The sequence below is a fragment of the Bufo gargarizans genome, chromosome 4 (assembly GCF_014858855.1).
Source record: "Bufo gargarizans isolate SCDJY-AF-19 chromosome 4, ASM1485885v1, whole genome shotgun sequence".
Classification (NCBI taxonomy): Eukaryota; Metazoa; Chordata; class Amphibia; order Anura; family Bufonidae; genus Bufo; species Bufo gargarizans.
This window is the reverse complement of record NC_058083.1, coordinates 208,153,222-208,165,924: the sequence shown is the minus strand read 5'-3', so window position 1 is coordinate 208,165,924 and position 12,703 is coordinate 208,153,222. Positions and strand designations below refer to the sequence as shown.

The window sequence follows — 12,703 nt, the reverse complement described above, 5'->3', positions numbered from 1 at the left end:
AGGGAAGTGAAAGTGCAGAGAGGGCGGACAGGTGGGGATGTGGCTAATGAAGCACTTATAGCAAAGTGCATACACTACCACGGCCCCAAGACAGTCTTGTTCATCCTCTGTCCTTTTACTTCATTTTGTGTGTGCTAACAGGAAAGTGGCCATTTTATTTTACCGATGATTGTCCTTAGAGAAAATGAGTCATTATAAATATTGAAAGCTATTTGGGAATTTGTTTAGAATAAAGTCATAATTAGGCATTTTCAGTAAATGCATTTTATTAATTCCTGGAGAACGCCTTTAAGTTGGTTTTGTGTTAAATAGAAAATAATAAAAATTGATATTCAACTTACAGTATTTGTCTGCTGCCAAATTTCAATATATTTGCTAATGAAAATCACAAAACTGCAAGTACGCACTTTCAAAATAATGCTGGCAGGAGAAGTCGGTTCTTATATCGGAGAAGTGTTTGCCTTACTGTTAGGTTGTTGCTATCTAAATATTTATTAGTTTATATCATAATAACTGTGGTGCAGATATTAGTAAACCTTGGCACATGAAAAACCTTGGAAGGGCTCCATCCCTCCAGAAAAATGAAAAACATTTACTTTATTATTGGCATGTTAAAACATGGGTATGCACATCTCTAAAAAAAACTACTTACCATGGGTGGTTCTTAATTATGATGTGCTATGATTAGGAACCATCTATAGTTTGAAAGCTTAAAGGGTTTCTATCACCAGAAATACTGTTATGTAGCTGACTGACATTAGCGATGCGCCCATGTCAGCACTACATAACAGTATGTTTCTAACGTTAGTCCCTGCAGCTGTTTTTGTTAAAAAAGCACTTTTATTATATTCTAATGAGCCTCTAGGTGCTATGTGGGCGTAAAATCAGCACCTAGAGGCTCCGTCCACTGTATTCCGCCCAGGTCCAGTGTTGTGCCCGCCCAGCTCTACTTGATTGATGCCACTGTTCCCTGCATCGTTGGCGAAATCCCGCACCTGCGCCGTTCACTTTGGTCTTCGGCGCAGTGAGTGAATGATGCGATCCTGGTGCCGGCTTCCTCACTGCGCCTGCGCCGACTACATCACAGTGAGGAAGCCGGCATCAGGACAGCGGCCTTCACTCACTGTGCTTGCGCCAAAGACCGAAGTGAACGGCGCAGGCGCAGGATTTCGCCAACGATGCAGGGAACAGTGGCATCAATCACTGGACCTGGGCGGAATACAGGGTGAGTGGACGGAGCCTCTAGGTGCTGATTTTACGCCCACATAGCACCTAGAGGCTCATTAGCATATAATAAAAGTGCTTTTTTAACAAAAACGGCTGCAGGGACTAACGTTAGAAACATACTGTTATGTAGTGCTGACATGGGCGCATCGCTAATGTCAGTCAGCTACATAACAGTATTTCTGGTGATAGAAACCCTTTAAGTGTTTTTTGGGGGGCACATATGTTTTTAATATGTGTAAGGGATCACTCTCAAGCAGAGAGGTGATGACAGATTCTATCTCAGACAACGGGGTTCAAGTCCAAATGGTGCTTTATTCTGGCTCTTCAGCACCAGCACAAACATAAACCCAAATAAACACCTGGCCGTCTGGGCTCTACCTAATACATGTATCATCTCTATCTCCCCTATAGAGCACAGTTCACACACACTGTAGAGGAGCCCTTCCAAAGTTTTTTCAGTGGTATAACTGGCTGCCATCCCAGCATTCACCTCCCTGCACCCATTGCAAGCACAATGATCCTACGCTAAGTCTGCAGGATGGTGAGCTGATTATTCCAAGGGCTATACTTTGGTACACAGTTTATTTTCCGTGTAAAGCCCGGCATACTAATCCTCTAAGGCTACATTATACTTTACTTACTATTTCTCTATTTGTAATTAGCAATTTGCTTGGCAGCAACAAAACCTTTACTGTGTATCTGCAATGTTATATGATGGCAGCCAAAGGCATTAAAATTTCTCAAGAAACATTAGACTTCTTTAATATACATACCAATAAAATTCAGACATAATTCAGTGGTGGGGGATTAACTAATTTAATTGCCAGAATTCTGGTGCAAAAAATGTGATGTAAAAAATGTTTTAGACACTTTTTTTGACTTAGCAGGAAAGAGATGTGTTCTTCATAAAGGGAGCATCGTTTAAAATGTGACAGTGTGCACCAAAAATGTGCCAAAATGTTAGCGTACAGTAAGTCTGCCCAAGTATCTCTAGTTTCTAATTGAGAATTACCAATATGAGTGTTTTATACCTCATTTACTTGCAGGCTGCAGGCCCCATTCATTTCAATATGGGGCAAAGTAGGAGGGAGATACAGGAGAATGTACTGTATTTGGTCATCGATAGAGGCATACATCTCAAGTCCCAAAAATCAGTAGGAAGAAGAAGAAGACACTCTGCCATGGACAATCCCCCCCCCCCAAAAAAAATCTGTGGATTAAAATAAGCATAGGACAATACTGAGGCTCTAGTGTCATGGACGTGACTAGGCTGTTTCCGTTGGTCCCATACAATTGAATGGATCGGCAGTGCACGTGTGTGACATCCGCTCTATTCAAACAGGGAAATATAAGGCCCCAGCGGTCAGACCCCTGCAATCATTCACTTATCACCATCCTGTAAAAGGAGGATAAGTCCTAGTCGTAGGACAACCCCCATGCTCCCTGGGAAAAATAATCTAAAATACTCTCCGGAAGAATAGAAAGAAAACTTTGTCTAGAGCCATGTATTGATAACTAAGCTCTAAGGGCTTGTTCACATCAGCATATTTCTGTTCCATTACCAATATGAAAAAAATGGATTGAATGATGGATACAAATGGAAAAGCTTCTACTGTATTTCTATCAGTCCTTCTTTAACGTCAATGTTGAATGAAAGACAGTAAGCGCCAATCGTTCCTGTTTCCATTATTTTTCGCAGAAAATAAGCGCAGCAGACAGCACTTTTTCTGTTATCAAAAATAATGAAAGTCTGACCCTTCCCCATTTCCGACATCACTTCCTGCTTTGCATCTATTGGCTGAAGCTGTATGACAAATGTATTGCTCTGCCCGCCTCTTGCATGCAAACTATCCATAATACTGGTAATACTGGGCGACATAAAGGGCGATAGCTGACAAGGAGAAAACAAGCTTAGTATAAGGACTCTTGCACATGGCTATGTACTCTTTAGGGGGTTATCCAGCTTGTGAAAATAAAAATATTAAAACTGTGGCAAAGGATAGATAAAAAATAAGCACTACTCACCTCTTTGGCGCGGAAATCTGTCACAGCCACTCTGGCGGTCCTCCCAGTCATTCTTTACAAATGGCCGGCATGTGACTGCTGTGGTGAGGTGCCGTATTACTGGCATCACCACCTAGAAATGGGAGCCATTCAGCAAGTAATACAGAACATTCAAAGAAAAACCGCAATAGGACTGCACATCCAGAATAACTAAAAATCCAGTCTCATTTTTATTAAAGAGTAGCACAAACATTAAAAATTGTATACAATAAATACAGTGCCGGAAATGGTATCACCGATCACAGACAAACAGCTCACTAGGTCCAAAATTAAGGACAAAGCGTGTAGAGCCTAGGACAGTGTAGAGGCAAATGAGACAGGAAGAGATCAAAAATAATGTGACATCAATTAATCTAAAGCTGTACCTGTAAGTAAAATATACAATAGGTCTCGGACTAAGAAGTGAGCATTGTCTAGAGACTGCCCCGGGTATTCCCGGCGATACGCGTGGGGCAGTCTCTAGACGATGCTCATTTCTTAGTCCGAGACCTATTGTATATTTTACTTGTCTTTACATTGTCCTAGGGCTGTGATGGCTAATCTCCGGCACTCCAGCTGTGGTAAAACTACAACTCCCAAGATGTACACTTGCTTGGCTGTTCTCAGAACTCCATAGAAATGAATGGAGCATGCTGGGAGTCATAGTTTCACCACAGCAGGAGTGCTGGAGGTTAGCCATCACTGTCCTAGGCTCTACACGCTTTTTCCTTATTTTGGACCTAGTGAGCTGTTTGTCTGTGATCGGTTATACCGTTTCCGGCACTGTATTTATTGTATACAATTTTTAATGTGTTTCTGTTTCTCTTTACTAAAAATAAGATTGGATTTTTTTGTTATTCTGGATGTGCACTCATTGCGTTTTTTCTTATATTGTTTGTAGCCTTAAAACCATGCTTGCACTCCATGTTATGGTGAGTGTGCTCCCTCTCTTCATTATTATAGTAATACAGGACATGATCGCTGCAGCGGTCACTTACTGGCCAACCACTCTCTGAAAGGACCACCAGAGATGCTGAACTGGGTCACTGAGGTTTCTTTCTTTGTTTACTAACCTTTGCCACCTGTAAGTTTATGGTAGCAGTCTTATTAATCATTGGTGTATTCCGTTTTGTAAAGACTGCAGGAAATATATACAAAAGAACAGTAGTGTGAAGGCACACAACCAGACATAAGTGTGCCCCATGTTCAGTGTGGTTATCAATGGTAGTAAAATGATTAATATCTTGGTAAAATTGAAGAATAAATACATTAACCACGGCCGTAACTGAATTTCCTTTATTGGAGTTTGATTCAAAGTGTTTGCGTTGCCACCTGTAAAAGACGTTTGTCCTTCAGGCAGATTATGGGCTTTTTTTGTCTGGCGGTGGAGATGGGTAAGGATGAGTTGTAGGGATGATTACTGACTCTCAGAGTATGCTTTTGCTTATCTTTTAATATCCAGCAAAATCCATTCAGAAAGCATATAGTGTGACAGGTTTGTTTCCTTCACTCTGGTTTATAAGAAAAACTACATCAGTGGTGGCATATAAATAATGTTAGGCAGGTCTCGTTGGGCCACGCTGGGAAACAGTATTTTATTAAATCCACAATAGAGTGTATTTTTCTGCAGCAAAGTCTGAATTTTGAAGGTAGCCTGTCTGCAGTTTTGACTCCTCTAAACCACTATTACTGTTAGGACTCATGAACACGAGTGTGTGTGCCCCTGGACGTATTGCGGACCGCAGACCTCGGGCCACAATTCTCAACATATGGAGCGGAGGCACGGAACGGAAACACTACGAAGCGTTTCTATTTTTTTTGCGGTGCAGACCATCTCTTGTGAACCGCGGACCCATTAAAGTCAATGGGTCCGCAATTGACCTGCACATGGACAGTGCGAATGCTGTTTGCGGTGCGCAGCATGGGACACACATGCTCGTTTGCATGAGCCCTAATACAGGTTCTAGGAAAACCTTCATAAACCTATGCATGTGTGCCATCATAAAAATACAGCATACCTTTTGTCCGATGGGTATTTCTGCAATCTCAGTGGGGTGGAAGGTGGTGCTACAAATACAAAACCAGATTTAGAATTTTTTCATTGTTTTGAACAGTTTTAAAACCTATAAATGGGTTATGCCGTGACTGAATAAAAACAGACATCATATAGTACATGACAAATCTCCATAGAACCAGCCCTGTACCGCACATGAATCCAGAGCTTCCCCCATATATTGCTGCAATTGCTCTGCTAGATTCTCTACAGGCTGGCAACTCAGAGGACATGTCTTTTCTCTGGAGGTGTGTCATTTCTCGGGACCATGTGCTTTTCAGTGGGCGTGTCCTTTGTGCTTCAGCTCCCGCCTGTAACTGTCTCTGCTTCCAATAATAGATGCGGCTTGTGGCTGTAACTATTAGTATGTAGACATGCACATTACTATACAGATTAAACACCAGGGGGTGCTATTATAATGAAGTAAAGAGAATATCTCATAACTGGCTGTGGGTAACTCTTTTTCCATGCTAAATTATATTCAAATAATATTAAAGGGGTTGTCTGCTTTGGTTATATTGACGCCCTATCCTCAGGATAGGTCATCAATATCAGATCAGCGGGGGTCCGACACCCAGCCCCCCGCCCATCAGCTGTATGAAGAGAAGGCAGTGCTCATGCAAGCACTGCCTTATCTTCACTGTTTACCTACTCGCCATCAACACTGCAGTGGCGATCAGGTGTAATTGCAGCTTCTCTGTACCTTTAACTTCCATGGAACGGCTCCTTCCTATTCAAGAGAATAGGAAGGTGGATCCCATTGAAGTGATTAGGTATGGCGGAGCTGTAATTACACACTGCTCGCCACTGCAATGTTGACAATGAGCAGGTAAACAGTGAAGAGAAGGCAGTGCTTGCATGAGCACTGCCTTCTCTTCATACAGCTGATGGGTGGGGGGCTGGGTGTCGGACCCCACCAATCTGATATTGATGACCTGTCCTTATCTCTTTAAATATTGGCACAACCACTTTAACCATATAATCAATCCAGATGTATGACCCCTGACAACAAAGCATATGAGCAGTATTGTTGTTCAGCAAGAGCTTGTTATTGAGGTGTCAGTGGCTGTAAAGGCAGCCAGGGAACTGGGAGATATTTTCTTCAGTAATGTGTTGAATCACTAATGTCCTCTCAGACCAGTGTTGGCGTTAGATTGAATACCTGTCTAATCTCACAGAGCTGCCAAGGTCATTAACTATCCAGTCCTAGTCAATAGGTCCTTCATATGAAAAAATGCTTCTTCCACCCTAGATTTGTAAACATGAGGACATAATCCATATAGGAAAAAAATTATTGTGACATGAGGCCATTAAAGAAGATGATGAACTTGGCTACCTCACCTGGAACATTCATTTTGTCAAGAGACCTGAAGTAATTTTCTGCTTTACTTTAGCAATTCAGTCTGTGACCAAATACACTCGTCTCAAAGCTTAGATCCCTTACCTACCACAATCTCCAGAATACAGTTCCACTATTTTGCTTAGAGAGGTTTCACACACCGTTTTCTTCATGTGGCCCAACCTTATACTACTGCATACAAAGCGTTTTGAGGGGACGTGCTCTAGGTCTAGCATTTATCTGGTGTTTTTTCCATTGACTTCATTATAGAACTTCAAAAACAAATAACTGAAAAAATTCATGTTTGAAATGTTAAACAAAAACATTATAAAAAACACAGAAAAAGCTGTAAAAAACAATTAAAGCATCTTCCTGTTATGAGCAAAAATGGCAAAATAAAAAAAATATGTCAAAGAAGCATCAGACTGGTTTTACACATAGCTTTTGCTGATTTTGGCTCTTTTCCAGCACTTTTTATTTGGCAGATGTAATGGGAATTAGCTTGCTCTGGCTATGGCATATTTTTTTTTATGCGTGTTTTCTGGTGCCATAGACTTCAATTGCTTTTGCCCATACTTGAAAGAATGTTTGTGTGAATGTCTTTTTTATGGCATTTTTATATGGGGTTTCTTTTTGCATTATTTTCTAATTGAGAGCTACAAAGAAAGTGACGTCAGAGGGGGTGGTTCATGGGTTTTAAAAAAAGCCACTAAAAATGCATGTACTAAAACACACTATTTGTTAAAACAAATGCCACAGAAACAAAAAATAAAAAAAGAATATGAAAATGCATGTAACATTGGAAAAGTCAAACCAAATTTATGCATGAAAGAACCGTAAAAGAGGACTTATTGCCTGCAAAATTTTGTCCACAAAGGTTGTCTCACCCTATAGTGCTTCATGCACTGAGGTCCGCCAGTGACAGCAGCTGCTGGCGAGGGTTCACGGTGGCAGGATTCCACTGCCTTTAGTTTATCTGGATACATGAAATATCAAAAAAGGTATCCAAACCAAGCAGGTCTTAAATATTGTTTAGATTTTTTGGGTGCTATAATGAGCTTCCAGCAACATAGCCTTATGCATATGTTAAAAGCCTTGGCGGCCTGCAGAGTACCCATTAATCTCCCGTGTGTAGCATTAGAGGTGACGTTTTTATATGCAGTCTGCTACTACTTCTTTATTTTCTTTGCTGCATCAGTGCCAAGTGATATTGCCTGGCATTCTTCTAAACTGTTGTGTATTTGGCTTTGCCGCCAATTCTAATACTGGCAAGGAGAATGAACAGATCCTTTTCATTCTCTCATTAGGCTAGTGTTTTTTGTCTTTAATTTTTAGGCAAAAAAGTTAGCTGCAGATGGAAGTCTATGGTAGATTTTAAATGCAGGAAAAACGGTATTTTTTGTTGTGAATTTTTTTTCACCCTTGAGGTACGTTTTTGAATCACTCTTTGGGTTTTTTTGGGTTTTTTTTTTAAACCATGGCATGCTCTGAGTCTGTCATTTACCTTATTGCCTGCCTTTTGTCTCCCATAGACCTCCACATTATTTTATTTTGTAGCTTTATGTGTGTTTGTATTTTTAATGGTGTTTATGTATGGTGTTTTATGTAGCCATGTATTTTCCGAGTACTGCTCTATAGAGGAAGTGACAGGGGGGTGCATACTATAATAAAATACAAGGCATTTAAATGCCATAAAAATCACCAGCTGGCAAAACACACTCGATGTCCCAAACGCTTAAAAATGGCTAAACGAATGGTACAAAATATGCTGTGCAAGTCAGGCATTCGTGGAGGATTTTTTGGCCCCAAGAAAACACACATCACAAATCTCTGTGTGTGGCAGGGTTTTTCTGGGATTTCAGTATTGATGGCCTATCCTCTGCCAATCAGTTGTTTGAAAGTAGTTCTGAAGTTGGTGCTGGAACTACATTAGTGCGGATGGGAGGAGCACTGGAGTTAGGAGCTCCATCCGCTGCACAATGTATAGAGCTGTGTAGTTCCAGCGCCAATTTTCGTCACCAGTGCTACTTTAAAACAGCTACTCGTCAAGGTTGCTGAATGTTGGACCCCCACATATCAGATATTTATGGCCTATCCTGAGGACAGACTATCAATATTAAAATCCCAGAAAAACAATTTAAGGAAGAGAACAGGAGAAACCTAGAGGCATGGGTCTGACTTACAGACTGTTGGCTGATGTGATGACGTGGCACTGGATGTACAGAAAAGATAACATGACAACATGGGATAAAGCAACTGCCAGTCCCAGCCGGGGTTAAAACCTGTGAACCATAGAGAATGGCTTCAGTGAATACATAGAGAATTGGATGACGAAAATGTTTTAGTCACTACTCCTTACCCATTTTGGCGTAGATCCTATTCAGTGATTATTATATTAGTGATATATAGAAACATCATAAGCTATTTAGTAACATACAAATGGTAGAAATAGTAGTGATACGGATATATTTGTAGCCATCCAGATTCCATGGGGGCTATTCACTTTCTTCCTGGATGTAAAGGCTTTCATGAACACAGTTTAGTAGGATTTGTTTTATAATCCATGAGGATTTTTTGTATAATATAAATATTACATTATCAATGTAGTGAGCTTATTAAAAAAATGTGAATGGTGATCACTTGTCTATCACTGCATTGTTTTCAACCCTGAACAGTATTGATATCTAAGCTTGCCTATTCAGCATACAGTCATGTGAAAAAATTAGGACACCCTTTGAAAGCATGTGGTTTTTTGTAACATTTTTAATAAAAGGTTATTTCATCTCCGTTTCAACAATACAGAGAGATTAAAGTAATCCAACTAAACAAAGAAAACTGAAGAAAAGTCTTTTCAATATCTTCTGTAAATGTCATTCTACAAAAATGCCTATTCTAACTGAGGAAAAAGATAGGACACCCTCACATGTATTACCTCTTAAATTGGCTCAGATCTCACACAGGTATATCACACCAGGTGCACATAATTAGTAGATCGTTACTCTGCATGTTGAATGAGGCTTGCCCTATTTAAACCTCAGACATTTAGTTTGGTGTGCTCCTGACTGTTGAAGTGAGAGTGAGCACCATGGTGAGAGCAAAAGAGCTGTCAGAGGACTTCAGAAAAAAGATTGTAGCAGCCTATGAGTCTGGGAAGGGATTTAAAAAGATCTCAAAAGATTTTGAAATCAGCCATTCCACTGTCCGGAAGATAGTCTACAAGTGGAGGGCTTTCAAAACAACTGCCAACATGCCCAGGACTGGTCGCCCCAGCAAGTTCACCCCAAGAGCAGACCGCAAGATGCTAAAAGAGGTCTCCAAAAACCCTAAAGTGTCATCTCGAGAACTACAGCAGGCTCTGGCTACTGTTGATGTAGAAGTACATGCCTCTACAATCAGAAAGAGACTGTACAAGTTTAACTTGCATGGGAGGTGTGCAAGGAGGAAACCTTTGCTTTCCAAGAGAAACATCGAGGCCAGACTGACATTTGCCAGAGATAAAGTTGACAAAGACCAGGACTTCTGGAATAATGTTCTTTGGACAGATGAGTCCAAAATTGAATTATTTGGACACAACAGCAGAGGACATGTTTGGCGTAAACCAAACACAGCATTCCAAGAAAAGAACCTCATACCAACTGTGAAGCATGGAGGTGGAAGTGTCATGGTTTGGGGCTGCTTTGCTGCAGCAGGACCTGGTCAGCTCACCATCATAGAATCCACGATAAATTCTACTGTGTATCAGAAGGTGCTTGAAGAACATGTGAGACCATCAGTTAGAAAATTAAAGCTGAAGCGGAACTGGACCATGCAACATGACAATGACCCAAAACATACTAGTAAATCAACCAAAGATTGGCTGAAAAAGAAGAAATGGAGAGTCCTGGAATGGCCAAGTCAAAGTCCAGATTTGAATCCCATTGAGATGCTGTGGGGTGACTTGAAAAGGGCTGTACGTGCAAGAAACCCCTCAAACATCTCACAGCTGAAAAAGTTCTGCATTGAGGAGTGGGGTAAAATTTCCTCAGACCGATGTCGAAGACTAGTAGATGGCTACAAGAACCGTCTCACTGCAGTTATTTCAGCCAAAGGAGGTAACACTCGCTATTAGGGGCAAGGGTGTCCTATCTTTTTCCTCAGTTAGAATAGGCATTTTTGTAGAATGACATTTACAGAAGATCTTGAAAAGACTTTTCTTCAGTTTTCTTTGTTTAGTCGGATTACTTTAATCTCTCTGTATTGTTGAAACGGAGATGAAATAACCTTTTATTAAAAATGTTACAAAAAACCACATGCTTTCAAAGGGTGTCCTAATTTTTTCACATGACTGTAACTGTCATCAGAGCCCTTGCTTATCCTTCAACACATCAGACCTGCTTTCCAGGCGACACTACCTGGACTGGACCAGTAATAAAAGACGATCACAAACCATTCTGGATTTTGAAATTCAATAGATATTTTTTATAATTTTTTTTACATTCAATGTATATCTTTGTATGTGTTGTCTGACTATAGCATATGTGTGTATAGATATATATGTATATATATATCAGCTATTTAGCCCATATAGAAAGGAAGATTATGCAATGTATCTCGCAGCCTTTTGATTCATTAGGTAATAAAAAGATGAAGAAATGCAAATGAGACCAATGAAGTTTGACCCTTCACTCTGCAAGAACTAATTGTGTTCCTTTGTTTTGCAGTGTGCATGTACAGAGAGCCATCGCTGCATGAAATTGGAGAGAAGCAAGGACGTTCAAGAAAAAGTTCAGGGACACCAACCATGAATGGTGGAAAAGTTGTTAATCAAGAATCAACATAGCCAAAATCCTGCCCTGTCCTGAGAGTGAACCCTCTGGAAAGTCAGAAATAATACATATAAACTGACACAAAAGGTTTCCGCTGACTACTTTTTTGAAGTCAAGTTTTCTTCTTTGGATAGAACAAAGAAATGGAAATTGAATTGCCTCTGCAATGTTTTAAACCAGTCAGAAGAAAAACAAAACCTGAAGAAAACTCCTCAAATCTGGACTCCATTCATGTTTTCTGAGAAGTTTGCTGTGTGATCAAATAAGTTCCCATCTCTGCATAAAAATATACAATAAAGATGTTACCTTTAAAGAAAACAAAAGTTCTGGATGAATAAAACTTAAAAAACAGAAGCCACTTAGAAAAGCGAGGTTTACGCTAATGACATGCTCTTTTTATTTTCTGTCTGTTTATACAGCATTCGGAAGGATTTGTAGAGATGACATCATTTTTATAATGTGCAGGTTACAACATAAAATGGCTAGTGATCCATATCTGTAGATGTTAGGGGCATTCACACACAGGATACTATTTGAAACAAAATATCTGTTGGAGATTTACTGCGGAACGAGCAGTTAAATCCGCATATTTTTTCCTTGCAGACTTTGTTGCGGATGTGCTATGGATAACACCTTATGCATTGCAAAAGGTGAAATCTGTAGCGTAAATTGACATGTTCCGGATTCTAAATCCGGTGTGCTTTACATTACAGGCAAAGTAGAGGAGATGTTAAGAAGTCTCAGCCAATCTCACTTTGCTGCCACTGTAAAATGATGCGGATTTACTACACTCAAGGCCATGGCTGCAAATCCACAGCATATTTTTCCTGTGTGGATTTACCCTTAAGGTGCTTTTTCTACATCCACTTTCTTTAAATTGAATTTCTAGGCACCTCTCCCTTCTTTTACAGCTTACTTGTCTACTGTCATCAGTGCTGACATATCTAGACATGTTGTTGCATGTCTCATGTTTCATGACATCATCAGAGCCTACATTGTTTGGTCTCATAAACCACCAGAGCATCTCTTAACGTGTCACGAGCCTTCAACAAACTTTTGATATGTCATACCACCATTATCAAAGGTTTTGATTGGTTGGGTCAGAGTGCTGAGACCCCCACCGATCACTAGAATGAGGAGAGAGAAGTACTGACATACTGTAGTGCTCTCTCACCTCACTGAAGAAGATGGGCTCATTGGAAAGTCTACTAGACCATCTCGATTTCATCTCCTGCA

At 40.3% G+C, this 12,703-nt stretch overlaps 1 protein-coding gene across 2 annotated transcripts in view; it reads left to right on the top strand.

Moving 5' to 3' along the window:
* The window catches only part of FGF12 (fibroblast growth factor 12), a 340,955-nt gene extending 329,303 nt beyond the window's left edge, over positions 1 to 11,652 (top strand). For both annotated transcript variants that reach the window (XM_044289705.1, XM_044289704.1), the window contains exon 5: positions 11,363 to 11,652. In XM_044289705.1, the coding sequence (XP_044145640.1) occupies positions 11,363 to 11,481 (119 nt within the window). In that variant the 3' untranslated portion in view covers positions 11,482 to 11,652. The remainder of the gene's footprint in view (positions 1 to 11,362) is intronic.
* The last annotated feature ends 1,051 nt before the right edge of the window (positions 11,653 to 12,703 follow it).